Source organism: Abramis brama (assembly GCF_963993115.1).
Source record: "Abramis brama genome assembly, chromosome: 14".
Lineage (NCBI taxonomy): Eukaryota > Metazoa > Chordata > Actinopteri > Cypriniformes > Leuciscidae > Abramis > Abramis brama.
In genome coordinates, this window is record NC_139976.1 from 30,109,712 (window position 1) to 30,129,930 (window position 20,219).

General features: G+C 36.2%; 2 protein-coding genes across 2 annotated transcripts; both read left to right on the forward strand.

Moving 5' to 3' along the window:
• Positions 1-809: 809 nt before the first annotated feature.
• Positions 810-10,278, forward strand: psmc5 (proteasome 26S subunit, ATPase 5). Its single transcript, XM_084134920.1, has 13 exons — positions 810-892; positions 2,863-2,987; positions 3,513-3,584; positions 4,232-4,301; positions 4,427-4,524; positions 4,612-4,668; positions 6,282-6,512; positions 6,635-6,761; positions 7,756-7,946; positions 8,552-8,650; positions 9,696-9,806; positions 9,910-9,996; positions 10,131-10,278. Exons 2-13 carry the CDS (start codon positions 2,964-2,966, stop codon positions 10,182-10,184), a joined length of 1,221 nt encoding a protein of 406 aa, XP_083991046.1. The 5' UTR covers positions 810-892; positions 2,863-2,963; the 3' UTR covers positions 10,185-10,278.
• A 1,656-nt stretch (positions 10,279-11,934) lies between these two features.
• On the forward strand, positions 11,935-16,202 carry LOC311096602 (uncharacterized protein). Its single transcript, XM_084135859.1, has 4 exons — positions 11,935-12,046; positions 14,150-14,196; positions 14,276-14,528; positions 14,857-16,202. The coding sequence occupies exons 2-4, from the start codon at positions 14,168-14,170 to the stop codon at positions 14,986-14,988; spliced, it is 414 nt and encodes a 137-aa protein (XP_083991985.1). The 5' UTR covers positions 11,935-12,046; positions 14,150-14,167; the 3' UTR covers positions 14,989-16,202.
• Positions 16,203-20,219: the final 4,017 nt, after the last annotated feature.

The window sequence follows — 20,219 nt, forward strand, 5'->3', positions numbered from 1 at the left end:
CTGTCTTATCAGCCTCACATTCTGTTCCTGTCAATCATACACGCAATGTTGTCAACCAATTAAACTGCATGAGGGAGGGCCGAGCTAACTCTCACACACACACTAGATGCGGATAAACCGCGGATCGGGCGGATGACGTGACGAAAAATAATATTTTAATTAAATTCGGGCGGGTGGCGGTTGAACCAGTCAAATGAAAAAAGTTTGCCACTAAGCAAACCTGCAAGCTATGACCCTAGCTGTCAGTAGCCTACTATTGGAGGAGGCCTAAACGTCTCGTAGATGAGACTGCCTGGGTTGTTTTGTTATTTTGTTTCGATATTAGTTATATTTTAAAACAGCCAGTCGTAGCTACCACTCGTGGAATAGGCATTTAAAAGAGAGATAGATTATGGTCTGATATGACTCAGAAATGATATCGGGCAATGGCAGCGCAAGATGTTCAGAAGAACGCAAGAGCTAAACTTCTACAAGCTCAATAACATCCACATAAAAAATAAAAAAAGAAGGTAAGAAAAATAGTCAGTCATAACTTTGCCCATTAATTAGATGTGCAAGGCAAGCAGACAAGTTTTCGGGTTGTTATGGACAATTAAAAATGTGAATATTCATGTTGCACAGTTGTGCGGTGGACTTTCAGCGAGTTAAAACATATATTTTTTAAAGAGCCGTTTGTGAGTCAAAAAGAGCCGGCTCTTTTCAGTGAGATGAGTCAAACGAGCCGGCTCACGAAAAAGAGCCGGATTGCCCATCACTAATGCGTCTCTCACATGCGCACGCGCACGCGCGCACACACACACACACACACACACACACAGCTCCTCCCCTCCGTGCACACCGCGTCTCCATGAGAACGAGTGTTCATTCGACATTGAAAGCAAGTTCGCGAAAGGTTGGTATCTCTATCTCGTGAACACCTTTACACAATCACACATTAAAAAGTGGTATAAAAATATTTTAAATTCTGAATATAATTTTGTCAGTGTGTTATTGTCGACCCGAGAAGCGATTGCTTTAGAAAGTTAACTAGTCGCAAGTTTGAGGTAAAATGCACTTTTTGGTTGTGGTTGTCGATGTCAAAACACTATATAAGCTGTGATTCAAATATTAAATAATGTTATGTCATTATGTCTTTTTGAATCTTGCCCCTGACAAATAACCCAAATTACAAAAAAAAGACTAAAACTAATAAAAACTAAACGAAAACTAAGCATTTTCAAAAAATAAACTAGCAAACCCACTTTAAAAACTAATTAAAACTAAACTGAATTTGAAAACAAAAAGTCAAAACGAAATAAAAATAAAAACTAATGAAAAATGCAAAACTATAATAGGCTAACCCTGTTTACAGCATATTTTAAAATCATATCAAAACACCAACATATGCAAAAATATTTGGAGTTGTTTATTATTATTTAAAGAGATAAGTATCTTTAAATCTGTTTTGTTCCAATGATTCTCACATACAGTAGCCTAATTGGTTAAAATCAGTCTGTTGACGTGTGTCCAGTTATTAATGGACTGATGATTCATCTGAAGGGGTTGTTTCGCCTCATATTATGTCTGTTGTGATGCATTCATAATAAATTCATGCTGCTGTTTATGCTTCATTTGTTGTTTGCTCATCTGGATATAATTGTATGTATGTACATAATGTTCGTTTAGTTTAATTGGGTTAGGGTGCCGTGAAAAAAAAAAACACTACAAAGGGGTGCCATGCTTTCAAAAAGTTTGGGAACCACTGTACTAGAGGGTAGATAGTTTGTTAGACAAAGCCAAACACCAGTCATGTTGATGCATGTAGTGTTTGTTGTCCTGGTTAGTCTGGTAATACCGGTCTTCTATACAGTTGGGGTTTTTTTCAAAACTTTTCACACAGTTCTCCTAACCAACTTTCAGCTTGGCACAGCAGTTAATTTCACATTCAAAATGCATTAAATATACCAAAACACATACATGTCTCAAATCAACTCATTCTTCCATAACACTACCAGAAGTTTTCACCTAACAAACACACATTGTCACTCATAAAACTACCTTAAAAATAAATAAAAATAAAGCAGCATTATACAATTCTCTTGACTTATAATGCACTGCAGTAGGCCTATATATTACATAGTCCATGTTTACATTACAGTACAAAATTATTCCTATGTTTACCCTTTTGTATAAATGGTAATGAAATTGAAAGACTAACAGTTGTGTTCAGCTACACCTAATTATTTTGATAGTATTTTTTTTTTTTAGATTCAGAATATATTTCAATATGGTATTATTACTGTAGAAATGTAGCAAATTCCTGTCTTAATCATTTTGGTTTTATGTGTTAGGTTTTTAACATAAGTTTAACAAATTTGAAAAGAGTATGTAAACATGTGCAAACTGACCTGTAGGTATATGGAGTTTGTGTCTAAATAAGACATTTATTCATGTAATTTGAAAGATGTAGGCCTAGTAAGTTCATGCATTTTGTCCCAAAGCAATGATGATCCACAGTTTAGCCCATAGACTGATGTTGTGCTGTCTATGTGAAGACTTTTGAAAAAGTGGCCTAAATATTGAGAAATGTGACCTGGTGATTGTAAAAAATTATTATTATATATTAAAAAAAAAAAAAAAAAGGTCATCTGTCCTACAGACTTGTAGAGTTCCCTTTTTCGCTACTGTTTTTGGGCTGCTAAACTTGTACAAAGAATGATGGAGACTGGGGATGAGAGGACTTCAGCAAACATACTGTACAAAAGCAAGAGCAATTATAGGTTCTAACAGTCATGTTATTCATTAAAGCTGTTTCAAACAATGCAAACGGTAAATAAGGGAGGTTACATTTTTCTGTCCACATCGTTACCGTGGTTTCTCCAGCCTGTCGGTGGCGCTAGAGATCGCCTCCTTCACTATGCATCTTGCCCGAGGAAAACAACGCGGAAAAACGCCGCTGACAAACGGAAGTTTGTAGATTCAAGATGGCGTTGGACGGGATTGACCAAGTAAGTGTTATTTATGTGTTAAATCTTCTAATTTGAACAGTATGGTTAGCTGTTGGTTAGCATCACATATTTCATAGATGGAATCTGCTGTAACTGTAGTGTTTAGAAATAAAAGTTGAAATGGCTGAATTTAACGCGTCAGCTCCGAATGAAGCAGAGTTTGCTGTCTCATTGTCACTGACTGGGACTGATCATAACATGGCATAACTGGATATATTAACGTTACATGACAAATAATGAATGTTTCGTATTTACTTGCAAAATCACCGATAATAACAACAGAGGTCTTTCATGCCTAATAATAAAATAATAAATCTCTGATTATACTTAAGAAATATATCTTTGATCATGAAATCATAACCTGAGAAATTTCTCGTTATATTTCATAACATGGTAAATGTATAATTTCAAGAAAACCTCATGAATCATCACTTCATTCCACCTGACACTATTACACTAACGTTACCTGACCATTAATAACCTGACTGTATGTGTTATTGATATTATTGTTAATAATTTTTGCAGATGGACATTGAGGAGAGTAAAGGAGGCTCTGGTCTCCGACAGTATTACTTGTCTAAAATCGAGGAGCTTCAGGTGAGATTAGTCATGAAATATTGTAGTTTGGCTGACACACAATTTATTCTGTAGATATTAAGAACCATTGTCAAAAAGTTTTATTTACAATTACATGAAATCTTTGTATTAATTATTTGTTTTAAATGTATATTAAATGCAGTTTACCTTAAAAGTGACTTTGATTCACTCACATCTAAATGTAAATTCATCATTACTTTTATTGTTTTTGAAATATGGTTAAAGTGTACTGCTGGATGTAATGACAAACATTTTATGCCAAACTAAAATACACTTTAATGTCATTTCTATTGAAACTTGTGTGTAATGTATTTAAATATATTTGTAATTACACATTTGTATTGATGAAGTTGCAATTTACAACACTTAAAATATATTAACTCAAAATGCAATATCAAAATACATGCTTCAGTTAAAAGTATAATCTAGTACTTTTACATGCGCTTTAGTGTGCAAGTCATCACATCAAAATAAGTGTACTTATTTAAGTACACTTAAATTGCTTTTTATTTTGTTAATATTATATTATCTGCAAGTTCAGTTTTAAAAAAAATATACTCCACTACAAGTGCACATTCAATACAATCAAGTGCACTTCTTTTTCACAAAGGTAATTTGTGTCTAAATGTGCCTGTCTCTTTACTCAGTTGACAGTGAATGATAAAAGCCAAAATCTCAGACGTCTGCAGGCTCAAAGGAACGAGTTAAATGCCAAGGGTAAAGCTCTTTCAACCAACTTTATATATGTCATTTTTGGTGTTCAGATGCACATGCCAAATAGCTTATGCTATAAATATCATCAGTATGACATGACAGGATTTGTTTTGCTCTGTTTCCTTTAGTGCGCCTCCTGCGTGAGGAGCTTCAGTTACTGCAGGAGCAGGGCTCTTATGTTGGAGAGGTGGTGAGAGCCATGGACAAGAAGAAAGTTCTGGTCAAGGTTTGACAGCCATCATTTTCTGCTTTTCTCGTGAGCACGATCAGTGCTGAGATTGTTTATTCATGTATGTTTATGCTTTGTTTTTAGGTGCATCCTGAAGGAAAGTTTGTGGTGGATGTGGATAAGAACATTGATATTAATGATGTAAGTGTTTTGTTTGGGTTTTACAAAGGCTGAACTTTCCATCATGATCGTTCTCATTTGAGAAATGGATTTTTGCAGTTCATCAGAATTATTGCACTTTCACATAAGAGCAATTCAAGAGAACATAAACTCATACACAGGGTTTATTTTACCTCATAAAATTACCTAGTTTACATCATATACATCAACACATCTCTACATTATAAAAGCTGGTAAAATGTCAAGAAGCTTCTCTCAAAAGTTTAGTTATTAATTCCAATAATTCTGAATTATGTTAATAATTTTCTATTCAAACAAAAAAGACTTTGCACTGTGGCACAGAAGTTGAGTAAGTGAGAAATTTATTCAGCAACCACAATCGAGATTTATGTTTGGAACAACGACACCTGCCCTCAAACATTGTAGTTGTAGCTGAGCCCTGGAAGAGTTTGGTTCGTGTTGTCGACATGTCGAGAAGATGCTATTTTCAGCACTGCAATTTCACTTTGCATGCACTTCAAAAGGATGAAGACTTGTGCTGGAATTGATACGGAAATACCGACAGCATCTTTCCTATTCGTATCACTGTTTATCAAGTGCTGAGGAAGCCTCTGGTGCTGAAATTCAGATATGGTAATATAGGCGTTTCGTTTCTGACACGCAGTAAGCAGTAGACCAATCACAGCAGACTGGGCCGTCTGACCAACCTGAGCAGACTAGGCTCTTGGAAAGGCGGGGTTTAGAGAGACTGAAACTTTGAGCGAACTGTTTTCAGACTCTTTGAGAAATAAGGTGATGCTGCAGTGTTTATTATGAGAATTAAATTAATATGAGAATTATTTGACCTCGGATGCATGTAAATCTATTGTAGGAGACCTCCAAAACAAAATTAGGAACCTTTTTTAACAGCATAATAGGGACACTTTAAAATAACTGTTTTCTATTTTAATATATTTTAATTATTTATTATATATTAAATATTGCAGCATCATTACTCCAGCCTTCATTGTCATATGATTCTTCAGAAATCATTCTGATATGCTGATTTGGTGCTCAAGAAACATCTCTTATTATCGTTGTTGAAAACAGTTGTGCTGCTTGATATTTTTCAACATTAGAGACAAAAAAAATGTTTAAACGCATAATTATTTGAAACTTTTGACCGGTAGTGTACATATTTGTTGTATTTTCAGATCATCAGTGCTATTTTAATTTTTTTTGCACTGCAGAGAGATTGTGTTTGTGTGAGAAAACTAAGTAAAGCTCTGGGCAGAAAATGCATCTAATTAAGAGAAAAGCTCTAATGGGAGGGTTTAAACTCTTGGCATCTGGCAACCCCAAGCAGGAAAATGTCATATGGAGAAATAAAGGTTTTCAGGATAACTAAACAGCGGACAATTATGCTTGCTTAATTGTAAGAAGCAGAAATCGTGATGGTGATGAAGTGCCAATCAATCAGCCCTAGGTTTTAAAGTCATGAATGATACCTCAGAACTTGATCCGGAATATGGTATTCGTCACGTGGGTCATTAAACGGAAAAACTGAAAATATAAAAAATCGGACTGATTTGTATTAACTTGTGAACTTGTTTTATATTAACGTTTATAGTATACTAATTTCTCATATCCACCAGGTAACTCCAAATTGCCGTGTAGCACTTCGTAATGACAGTTACACGCTTCACAAAATCCTGCCAAACAAAGTGGACCCGCTCGTCTCACTGATGATGGTGGAAAAAGTGCCAGATTCGACGTACGAGATGATCGGAGGGCTGGACAAACAAATTAAAGAGATCAAGGAAGTGATTGAGCTTCCAGTCAAGCACCCAGAATTGTTTGAGGCTCTAGGAATTGCACAGCCTAAGGCAAGTGATAGCATTACACATTCTTATCAGGTCAAACATGTCATGTAAAAAATGCTACTGGTCTGTTGGGCAGCCGTACCTGCTTCATATTTTGTAATGTGTGTGTGTGTGTTGGTCTGCAGGGTGTGCTGCTGTATGGACCTCCTGGCACAGGAAAGACCCTGTTAGCCCGAGCCGTGGCCCACCACACCGACTGCACCTTCATCAGGGTGTCTGGATCAGAGCTGGTGCAGAAATTCATAGGAGAAGGTTGGTGGGCTTCCAGAAAAATAAAAAACATATTACAAGGACAAATAGGACGTGCTCCTGGGTTGGAAAATTTAGGATCTCATTAAAAAACTCCTCAAAATGAACAAAAATGTATCAAATAATGTGTTTTTCAAGGTGACATTTACATGATTTAAATTAAAATTATTTAATTTATTAGAATACAAAAAGTACACTAGGTTTTTAAATATTCATGCTTCAAACTATATTTAATAATTATGTAAATATTTATAGCCCTACTTTAATCTTTATAAACTGTGTGTGTATGTGTATATATATATATATATATATATATATATATATATATATATATATATATATATACACACACACACACACACACATACAAATGTATATATACTGTGTATATTTATAAAAGACGACAAAAAGTTGAGGGCAGTAATATACTCACTTGTACAACCATCTACAAAAAATTACATTATTATCACCATAAAGTAAACATTGTCATAATTCATAAACTGTAAATCAATCGCTTGGCATAAATGCATGGTATTCGTTAATTGCGAACTACTCTGAAACTGCAAGCCTCTAGATCTTATGAAAGCTTCCTGTTTTTACTTTGAACATGCAGCGCTCGCATTTATTGAATTAAATCATAGTTTTTTTTTAAGTTTAATAGTCACATTAGGCTGTATCGCGTATTAGATGTTTTAGGCTGTATATTTTAGTCGCAAATGCAAGTTAAGTGCTTGCACCATCGATCACTGTATGACTTTCTTCTGTTAGAAGAATGTTCTCGCTGTTATTTTCTTTATAATAAATATATTGACTAGGGGCTGTCAAGCTCCAAAAAGAACTAACACACACCATTAACCTATAATCAAGACAAATCTGCTGTATTCCAAGTTTTCTGAAGCCATCTGATAGCTCTGAAATAGGAAAATAAATAAAAAAAATCAGTCTGATTTCTGATTTATTGTCCTAATTTGACTCCACATATTCTCTGTGTTGTCAGGAGCTCGTATGGTGCGTGAGCTGTTCGTCATGGCCAGGGAGCATGCGCCCTCTATCATCTTCATGGATGAGATCGACTCCATCGGCTCTTCTCGGCTGGAGGGCGGATCAGGAGGGGACAGTGAGGTGCAGAGAACTATGCTGGAGCTCCTCAACCAGCTGGACGGATTCGAAGCCACCAAGAACATCAAGGTGAGAAGCAAACATCTGTAAACTGTGAAACTGTGATCCTTACATGAAAGGTCTCTGGTTTTTAAAAGCAGATATATCAAACAAATTTGAATACTATTATTATTATATAATTTTCCTAGACTTACCATACATCTTATATAGGGATCTATGATTTCCACGATGTGGAAAATGCAGATGGAATAGCAGAATCCAGTCATAAAAATGGAATTTACAGTATAACGTTGAAAGTCAAAGAATTTGTCACATATTGGATGAATAAATCTAAAGTAGGGCCTGTAAGCTTTTGTAGGGCTGTAGTGCCTATGAATATTAAAGTGCAAAAAGATTGCTATTTAAATCGGAAGTCTGCATATTTTGCGTGTGAATGAGTGGCGTGGTTTCATCCACTACATTACTCGTGTCTTTAGCTGCTCACATGCCCGAGTACTAAATACATTTGTTTGCAGCACCACAGACTCATTGAACTGCCTTTCCAATCATCACCACCAGGGGTGCTGTGACCAAACTTACACCTATGCCATTGCTATGCTTTGCTCCTGCTGTGTTTTTATCATTTTTCTATAAGAAATGTATGAATTTACTAAATATTTTCTTGTTTCCCTCAGGTTATCATGGCAACAAACCGTATTGATATTCTAGACTCTGCGCTTCTTCGACCAGGCCGCATTGACCGGAAGATTGAATTTCCCCCTCCCAATGAAGCGGTAAGCTGGGATTGTTACATATTTAAAAAATGTCTCTATCATCTTGATTAGGGCTGTCACGATTACTCGATTCAATTTGAGTACTTGATTTAAAAAAAATGCTTGATTCAATTTACCCTTGTCAAGTAACCGGCAAAATACTAGAAGTGGCGCATTCCACGAATGAGAAACCATGAAACGCATTATTAGACCATTTATAAGGCTGCACGAAATATTAAAACCATTTAAAAACCATACTACAGCATAGATAATGCTATTGAGAATTCACAAAGACTCTGAATCAATGAAATAAATATATGCCCTGCGGGTTTAATATATGCGCTTTAATTATTTACATGCATGTAGTGCATCTCAGAGCAGCTCCATGGACAGTAAATGCTCTCAGTAAAATCCATCTCTGCATATACTGTGAGTTTGTGTTGCTTCTGGGAATGCAATGTGCGCCATTTGATCAGATTTCTAACATGAATCATTTATAAACCTATTCCAACACAGGAGAATACATAAGTATGTTTCTAAATATGCAAACTGTTCATCGCGATTTCAAAATAAAAGTTTATACCCTCGTTCTGAGTTTGCATGTTTTGATGTCCACATATTCTTGTTAAAGATATTACAATGGCTGTAGCATTTCTACCGTAAAGAAGTGGATAAATATTAAAGATTAAGAGCTAAATGTCGTTTGGCCAATACTAAACAAGGATCTGATCTGCTGTAAAGTGTAACAACACCAGGCCTCTGCACACATTTGTTATAATACATAACATGATTGTATTATATTATGTATTTTTTAACAGTGTTGTTCTATAAAACCATGATTACTTGATTTTGATGCTTTATTTGAACCAATTATTATTGAGTCATTTTAAAGGCTGTTGTTTGCATCGGTCTGTTTTCATTACTACAAAAATAAATCTTTAATCTTTAGCGATAGCCCTAATCTTGACACTGAAATACTGATATTTCTGACATTCTTGTAATGTATGACTCTAATATTGAAGGCATAAATACTAGTAGCCTCATAGCATTATTTTGTTCTCTGCAGGCCCGTTTGGACATTTTGAAGATCCACTCCCGTAAAATGAACCTGACACGTGGTATTAACCTGCGTAAGATTGCTGAGCTGATGCCAGGAGCGTCTGGTGCTGAGGTCAAGGTGAGGTCACAGGATCATTTCCAGGCATTTATGGGCATCTGTGCGGCACTTATTCAGGAGAAGCAGTGCTGAAAATCAGTTTTTATCTGTGCTTATCTGACAGGGTGTCTGCACAGAGGCAGGGATGTACGCCCTGAGAGAGAGGAGAGTCCACGTTACCCAAGAGGATTTTGAAATGGCAGTGGCAAAGGTACTGAAAACATTTTTTATTTTTTTTTCGATTTGTGCTTTAGTACAAATAATATTTTAACCTGCCAATCCTAATATTAGAACCATTTGTTTTCATGGATATCTCTTAATTTATAATTTACTATATTTTCACAGGTGATGCAGAAAGACAGTGAGAAAAACATGTCCATCAAGAAACTCTGGAAGTAAACATTAGACTCTATAATCTGCAGTTTTTTTTGTCTTTAAGTTGCTTTATTGTCATCACCCAAATGTATTAAAAAATAAATTGTTTCTCACTTAGCATGATCGTTTTTTCTTTCCACTTTGTAGAAATGCATTTACAATTCCCGAAGTTGATTGTCCCATAGACCTCAATTGCAGCTTGTTTTTGCCACAGAATAAAAAAGCTAATTTCAATTTTTTAATCTCACAATTCTGACTTTCTTTCTCGCAATGCAACTGAGTTCATATCTCACTATTTGTTATAACTTACAATTGTTATTCTAATTGAACTGAAATGAACGGAAATTGTGAGCTATAAACTCGCAATCGAAATAAAGTCCAAATTGTGAGATAAACTAGCAATTGTAAGAAATAGTCAGAATTGTGAGATAAAAAGTCACAATTACCTTTTTTTATTTTGTGGCGGACACAAGCTGCCATAGACTTCCACTGTAAGTGCAGAACTCAATTTAAGACAAAGATGAAGGGCAAGCTTTAAAGGATTGTTAATCCTTTAGTCTGTAGTCAAAGACTATTGCTTAAAACTCATCTTTGATCACCAAAATTACCAATTTAAATGTTTTTTCCTTGAAAAAAAATAATAATAACTTCATGCCTTAAAATAGCTTGAATGTAACTCTTCACCCTTGCCTCATTTAGTATACGTGGTTCTATGAATATGCAAATTAGTCCCGCCTCCACTCACTCACACCAGCTCAGAGATCCACTCGTTGACGTGATTGGTTACAAGGTTGTTTGTGACGTCAGAAACAGCTTAGGACTGATCTGTCTTTGGTTCACTGCAGTTTTAAGGAGAAAATACTCGGCAATGGTGTTGACTTATGAATTTGCACATTCTTAAAGCATTTTACACCACAGACATATAAACAACATTAAAAGCTTGATTTCCACCACATGAGGTTTTTAAAACTGTTTCATGTTTATGAATCTGATGCTGAGTATGCATTTGACAATTTATTTCAACATTGGTTCAGTCTGCTCTGGGACGTTGTTTTTGAAGTGATGCATTTCCATTTACTGGCTTTCACATGAATGCATCAAATGCATTATTTATCAAAGGAGAGGAGACTTTAAATTTACAAGAGGTAAAGGTTCTCTTTCACTTAATGAGTGTGGATTTTAATGAAATATGCCACATGCTGACCGGGATGTTGAAAACATGCACGAAACATAGTTTCAGTAGTCCAGTGCTAGTTTAGTGGTTAAACATTGACTGTTCTCTTGATATGTAGAATATTTTTTCTCAATGGATATTTTGTTAAAATAAGCTCAATACTATTAAAACAGACTTTTTCATGAAGCACCAAAAATGTCCACCGCTTTGTTTTCAGGTATCAAAATAAATAGGAAATTTTGATTGCACAATATATGTAGACTAAACTGGAGCATTGTGGGAAATTAAGTCTCCTTCCACCATGAACCATAAACTGAAATGAGTTATGAAATATGATATATGTAAAGTTGTTACAAGTTTCCATTGATTGAAACACTGATTATTGATATGATTAAAAATGAAATGTATTATTTAAAACAACAGGTTTCCATTTTGATAGTAGTTCTGTTGATTAAAATTGGAATGAAAAGTCTGCATCCTGTGATGTCTCAATTCAAATTGAGGAAATGAACTGGAAATGAAAAGTCATTCTCAGTTCTGAATGGCGCAAATCCTGGTGTTTACAAACCCAGCCCCGGATGACTGTGTCCAGCTCAAAGTCCTCAGCGGGACGTCAGAGGTTACACTCACTGTTAGAGCGCACGTACTGTACAGCCTGACTGACTTTGAGTTCCACTTTCCTCAGGTTTGGGTCTGATGACATACAACTATTGTGAGTATGACATTTCTAAAAAATACTTAAATGTGAAAACATACTTTTGAAGAATTTACAAGTTCCTGAAAAAGAATTTAGACCAAGTATGAATTCAGTGGTGGTTATGAAACTTATTTAAGGTTATGTAAAGCATGTCGTTATGTAGGGTTTGGATGCATTTTAAACAAATTAATGGAGTTCCTTCGCTATCCACTCATCAACTCATCCATTTATTTATTTTTTATATTATTTTCTACTTTGTGTAGCAGTTTGTATAGGCATAATTTATATTTGTCTACAAAACTAATGTACATCATTTAAATTATTCTTTTAGATCAAAAGGTTTTTAAGATCATGAAACACAAATTCAGTCCTGTAGTTATTAAAGGGAATTTTTTAAGATATTTAGATATAAGATGTATATCAAAATGTTTTATTAGTAGTGCTGTCAAATCAATTGATCACATCTAGCATAAAAGTTTGCATATAGATGTGTATGTATACATACACACACGATTAATCGTTTTGATAGCACTAGTTATTATTAGTAGTAGTAGTAGTTAAATTTTTTTCACAAATGACAAATATTTGACATTTGACAACGTGAACAATACAGGGATGAAAACTACAATTTAATAATAATAATAATAATAATAAAATATTACAATTAAATAAAGGAATATTGAATTAAATAATGATTTAAGAAAATAACTAAATAAATAAAACATCTAACAGTACAGTAATATAGTTAGAAGAAAATATTATTGTAACATATATATATATATATATATATACAGTGCAATGCATAAGTGAATACACCCATGCTAAAGTTGACTAAAAAGAGGAATAAAAAATCATATTTTGGAAATTGAACTTAATGCCTTAATTTAAAAAATTAGGAAAAATCCAACCTTTAAGGACACCAATTTTCTTTGTGAATGAATAATGTATCGTAAATAAATAAATGTTCTTCCTTAAAAAACATGGTGCATAAGTGAGTACACCCCTATGTTAAATTCCCATAGAGGCAGGCAGATTTTTATTTTTAAGTATTTTTTTTAAAAAAAATTTAGGATACTATGCATCCTGATAAAGTTCCCTTGGCCTTTGGAATTAAAATAGCCCCACATCATCACATAGCCTTCACCATACCTAGAGATTGGCATGGAGTACTTTCCATAAGATCATCTCTCAATGCAAATCAAACTAGCTTTTAGGCTAACTGAAATAAAATCATGCCAATCTCTAGGTATGGTGAAGGCTATGTGATGATGTGGGGCTATTTTAATTCCAAAGGCCAAGGGAACTTTATCAGGATGCATAGTATCCTAAAAAAAAATAAAAAAAAATACTTAAAAATAAAAATCTGCCTGCCTCTATGGGAATTTAACATAGGGGTGTCACTTATGCACCCTGTATTTTAAGGAAGAACATTTATTTATTTACGATACATTATTCATTCACAAAGAAAATTGGTGTCCTTAAAGGTTGGATTTTTCCTAATTTTTTAAATTAAGGCATTAAGTTCAATTTCCAAAATATGATTTTTTATTCCTCTTTTTAGTCAACTTTAGCATGGGTGTATTCACTTATGCATTGCACTGTATATATATATATATATATATATATATATATATATATATATATATATTGAATATATATACATATAATTTATCAACTTTTATGTTAGATGTTATTAATCACAATTAATCGATTTGACAGCACTATTTATTAGTAATTATTAGTAAATTATTAGTAAAAAAAAAATTTTTTTTACAAATTAACTGAAAGAATATTTATATGTGAAACAATTTTTTTTTTTCTCAATAATTTCAACCTTTTACAGAGACTTTTATCTTCATAAAATCACAATCTCAGGATGATGCTACCACTATTTTTAACTTGAAGACCTTCAAAAAATGATCCAAATGAATTTTAATTCAGAGATGTAAAAACTTGTAGAAGACATGCATTCCAGACACTGCCTCTATTAGCAGAATTTTTTAATAAATTCATAATTGTACACCAATAGTGAGCGTCACATCATTGAATCTAATGCATTTTACACAGCTTGTTCTGATCACAGATGTACAGTAATTAATATCTAATAATCCTCTGCAGACATTCCAGGCCGATTCAATGGCTGAATATATATTCTACTATCTCCAGTAAGAGCAACACTCTTCATAAAATCATTGTGAATGTAGGCACTACATCAAACTAAAAGATGTTTGTCTCATGATGCAGGACGTTGCTGACCCCGCTGCTGGCTCTGACTGTGATAGTGTGTATACTGAGATACTGCTGCCAATTCTGCAGGAAAGTCTCCGACACAGACTTAGACCTCGACCTGTCAGACACCGATCATGTCTATGTGATTCCAAATCCCATTCACATGAGAGAAGAGAGAGACGAGCGAGACGAGACAGACTCCCGTGAAGACTCTGAGTACACACCACCACCATACGAGCTAGTGTGTCCACCACCAACATATGCAGAGGTACATCTGTCCATCCACCCATCTGTCTGTCTGTCTGTCTTTCTTTCCATCTGTCTATCTGTCCATCCATCCATCCATCCATCCATCCATCCATCCATCCATCCATCCATCTATCCACCTGCCCGCCCGCCAGAAAAGAAAACAGCTGAACTGGTCTTAACTGGTCTCCCAGTCTGTTGGCTGGTTTTAGCCCTTTTCAGCAGATATGGACACTAGCTTGAACCAGCTATGAGCAGCTTAGGACAGCTTTGGCTGGTTTTATCCACAGAATGAAAATGTCTATGTTGAAATGCTGTTCTTAAACTTAATATCATGTTTTGTTTTACAGGCCAGCTTTAAATTCAATATTTCTGATGTTCGAGTGGCTCCAGACTCAGAGATGGAGGCGTCCTACGTGCCTCCTCCACCATACAGCCCACCTCTAAATATGCCATCACAATCATCCAGCCATCAACAATAGACTGGGTGTGTGTGTGTTAGAATAACTTAATAACTTAGAGAACTATTACATTTTATCTTTACATATCTGTAAATGTGTTTGTGAAAGTTCATACCAAGAAGACAAAGTCTGACATATGATTACTCAACAAACCCAAAGAAGGAGCTTTATAGTTCATACGTCATAGATAATTCTTATCTTAAGAAAGAACGTTTACTGCTTTTGTGAACCATGGCTTGGCATGGCTGAAGTTTAACCATATTCTGATGTAACTACGCAAATCTTGAATAACTGGGATAAATTGAAAATTGAAATACAATACATATTAGAAATGTATATCCATTTGGTTTTTTACAGGACCCATTTCTCAATACTTGGGTCACTTTTTCTTCACACAGTTCTCCTAACCGACTTTCACCTCGGCTCAGCAGTTAATTTCACATTCAAAATGCTCTAAAACTACCAAAACACTTCATACATGTCTCAAACCAACACTAGCAAAGGTTTTCAATCAACAACACACTTTGTCACTCATAAAACAATGATGTCAGAACAATGACAACAGAAAACACACAATTATTCTTAACATCTAATTGTTTTGATAGTTTGTGTAAAGAGTTTTGAAGAAATGACTTAAGTATTGAGAAATGGGTCCTAGTGAGATTTATATTAATTATATTATATACATTATATTAAATACATATTATTGAGAGATTTCAGTAAAGACAAAAGCAGGTATTATTCAGGTACAATTCAGCTTCATTTTATCTTTATCAGGATAGATTATTTATTCCAGGACTAAACATGCTGTGCTTTCTCCTAATTAATTATTGTTCTGTTTTAAGGTTGTTTTAATCATTATCTTGAATGTCTGACTGCATAAAATACCCATACTGTTCAACTTGAAGTGTTAATCTGCTATATATAAATACTACCTCGTGAAGTGAGATAAGATGAGAAGAGATGTATTGTGGGTAAGGATGCTGCATTAGCTCCACTGAATATTTTGAGATGTGTTTTGAAGTATCATCGGTAAGACAAGGTCAGCTCAATGCTCCCTGCTTTCCCATGGGAATGTACAGCTGCTTTTCAATAAAACATTGACGTTTCTGTGGAGATTGTGTATGACTTTGTACACAAGTACATGAACATTGTTGTCTGTTGTAAAAAGCATAAATATGGTTTTAACACATTTTTAACTGCTGTTTTAAATAAACGTTATTTTGAAAAAGTAAACCACAAACACACACGCCTGCTTAGCTTGATCCTGTCTAAATACATTACATAGACTTCTATTGTTTTTATATACAGCAAGTTATCAGTAATATAGGGTAGGCTATTTTAGAGAGAATAGCTTTCCATTGTTTTTTTTTTAATGTAGGCCTAAACACAAACTAGATGGATGTCTTTAACCATTGCGCTCGCATCTTTCGCAGTGTCTCGCACATGACACGACATTCTAAAAACGCGGCTCTAGACCTTGCGCTTTTTTCAGTTCCACCGACCTGCGTCTTGCGTTTCTAACAGCAAGCACACGTTGACCCTGTCCCAAATGGCACACTTCATGTGCACTTTCGGCCTTGTGGACTTACAGTGAGGAAAATAAGTATTTGAACACCCTGCTATTTTGCAAGTTCTCCCACTTAGAAATCATGGAGGGGTCTGAAATTGTCATCGTAGTTGCATGTCCACTGTGAGAGACATAATCTAAAAAAAAAAATCCAGAAATCACAATGTATGATTTTTTAACTATTTATTTGTATGATCCAGCTGCAAATAAGTATTTGAACACCTGAGAAAATCAATGTTAATATTTGGTACAGTAGCCTTTGTTTACAATTACAGAGGTCAAACGTTTCCTGTAGTTTTTCACCAGGTTTGCACACACTGCAGGAGGGATTTTGGCCCACTCCTCCACACAGATCTTCTCTAGATCAGTCAGGTTTCTGGGCTGTCGCTGAGAAACACGGAGTTTGAGCTCCCTCCAAAGATTCTCTATTGGGTTTAGGTCTGGAGACTGGCTAGGCCACGCCAGAACCTTGATATGCTTCTTACAGAGCCACTCCTTGGTTATCCTGGCTGTGTGCTTCGGGTCATTGTCATGTTGGAAGACCCAGCCTCGACCCATCTTCAATGCTCTAACTGAGGGAAGGTTGTTCCCCAAAATCTCGCAATACATGGCCCCGGTCATCCTCTCCTTAATACAGTGCAGTCGCCCTGTCCCATGTGCAGAAAAACACCACCAAAGCATGATGCTACCACCCCCATGCTTCACAGTAGGGATGGTGTTCTTGGGATGGTACTCATCATTCTTCTTCCTCCAAACACGTTTAGTGGAATTATGACCAAAAAGTTCTATTTTGGTCTCATCTGACCACATGACTTTCTCCCATGACTCCTCTGGATCATCCAAATGGTCATTGGCAAACTTAAGACGGGCCCTGACATGTGCTGGTTTAAGCAGGGGAACCTTCCGTGCCATGCATGATTTCAAACCATGACGTCTTAGTGTATTACCAACAGTAACCTTGGAAACGGTGGTCCCAGCTCTTTTCAGGTCATTGACCAGCTCCTCCCGTGTAGTTCTGGGCTGATTTCTCACCTTTCTTAGGATCATTGAGACCCCACGAGGTGAGATCTTGCATTGAGCCCCAGTCCGAGGGAGATTGACAGTCATGTTTAGCTTCTTCCATTTTCTAATGATTGCTCCAACAGTGGACCTTTTTTCACCAAGCTGCTTGGCAATTTCCCCGTAGCCCTTTCTAGCCTTGTGGAGGTGTACAATTTTGTCTCTAGTGTCTTTGGACAGCTCTTTGGTCTTGGCCATGTTAGTAGTTGGATTCTTACTGATTGTATGGGGTGGACAGGTGTCTTTATGCAGCTAACGACCTCAAACAGGTGCATCTAATTTAGGATAATAAATGGAGTGGACGTGGACATTTTAAAGGCAGACTAACAGGTCTTTGAGGGTCAGAATTCTAGCTGATAGACAGGTGTTCAAATACTTATTTGCAGCTGTATCATACAAATAAATAGTTAAAAAATCATATATTGTGATTTCTGGATTTATTTTTTTAGATTATGTCTCTCACAGTGGACATGCACCTACGATGACAATTTCAGACCCCTCCATGATTTCCAAGTGGGAGAACTTGCAAAATAGCAGGGTGTTCAAATACTTATTTTCCTCACTGTACAATGGCTGCCATGTGCGCGTGTCCGTTAACTCCATGAGACCCTAGTAGGGTGTCCCATTTGTCATTATAGGTTTCAGAAGGGTGCTTGGCCTTTGCGGTTGATTTGTGCCCTCGATGCGCACTTTTTGCCGAGCCCGCACTAAAGCAAGCTCCGCAGCAGACTTCTTCCCAACAGTCAAAGTGGCGTTACATCACAAAAGTGCAGACTCATAGGAAGACCGTGAGTGTTTAGGGTGCCATTTAGGACATAAGTCTCCAAAGGCATGTCTCCTCCAAAACACATGAACGCGCACAGCAGAGTCTGCAAAGTACAGTGACTGGGAGGGGACATGTTCGGTTCACTTAGGGTGTATTCACATTGTTGTTCGGTTCGCTTGGTCAGTACCAGTATCCTGGTCCGCTTAACGTTCAGATTGGCATTTTTTAATCGCCAAACCTAAAGGCAAAAGGATGCATTCACAACCTGATTGGTCGGCTTAAATGACGTATTGCCTATTTTGAGACAGAACTAAACGAACATCCAAAACAATGCTGTGTGCTGGGATAAATGCACTCGTTGTATGTGCATATCCTATGATGGTATTTAAAAACTCGTGAAGAGCTTATACAATGTGTGAAGGAGTCTAAACAGGAATCCCTCCATCACACACACAAACGCAGATCTGCTGCGAGGAGACGCAGTTCTGACGCCTGTACCGAACTGTGATGGCAACATCATGACTATGACAAGAAAAAACAGGTATGCGTGAGCATTCTGTCCTTTTTAGGGTCGCATCTTCCTGTTTTTGGTTTCCTATACATGTTTTTGTTCCATGTTGTGTTCATATATCATTCGAACCGCACTAGATCTCAAGTTCGTTTAGAAGTGGACAGAGACCCATCTTTTCAGCGGTCTGCTTGTTTGGTGCGCACCAGGGTATGGGTGGCAGCGTTCAAACTTATTCCATTGAACCACACTAAGGGTGTGTTTACACCTGGCATGTCTGGTTCCATTAAAACGAATCCTGGTGCGATTGCTCTGTTAGTGCGGTTCATTGACACTGGAATGACAATTCTGTTTTTTCGCAACAGCATTCCCTCAACCACATTCAGTTCTGCCCTTATTGGAAAATATTGTGGACACTTGAATTTGATCCACCTTTGCCGAAGATGAGCAATCACCCTCTGCTGTTCAGAATCTTTAGCAGTTTCCTCCGCAATGAGTCTTAACATCTCATCTGAGACTGGTAGAGATGAACCACCATAGTCACATGTCCTTCCACTTCTGCTATATTGCTGATCTCTGAAGCTACAAGACCACAAGATCATCAATACGCGAACACCCTCAAGACCAGGGGAAGATATTGTTATTATTCCATTTGGGATCAAGTCAGCTCCGGAGATTTTTCATCAAGCCATGGAAACCCTTATTAAAGGGCAGAGCAGGGGTGGTGAACGTCGGTCCTGGAGAGCCACTGTCCTGCAGAGTTTTGCTCCAACCCTGATAAAAAACTCCCCTGCCTGTATCTTTCTAGTAACCTTGATTAACTTGTTCAGGTGTGTTTGATTAGGGTTGAAGCAAAACTCTGCAGGGTGTGTGGAGGTTTGTAAATAAATACACGTTGACAGGCAGGTAGGAAATTGCATCATGGCATTCAGACCTATTTTGGACCGAATGCAACGATTGGACGACAATTTTTTGGTCCTGCAACTTACACAGAAGAAAGCCCAACAATTGCATTTTTTAAATATTTATACCATCCATTAATTGATTGCTATCAGGGTGTGAAAAGAGTTTCAACTAGTCCAACAAAAAGTGTTTATGAAAAACATTGCTTACCCATTTAACCCTAACATAGGCCTAAAACTTTCAGAATTTTTACAATAAAGTAAATGTGTCCCTAAAAGATAAAGTAGGCTAAGTAGTGAAATCTATAAATCGCAAATTATCCTGAAATTGTGCGCAGCTGAATTTGTTAAAATCTCCGCCTTGTAAACGCCAAATAATTAATGTCATTCACATATAAAAGATTAGGCTACCAGTCGACGTCAAAATAACTTGAAAATAGGCAAGAA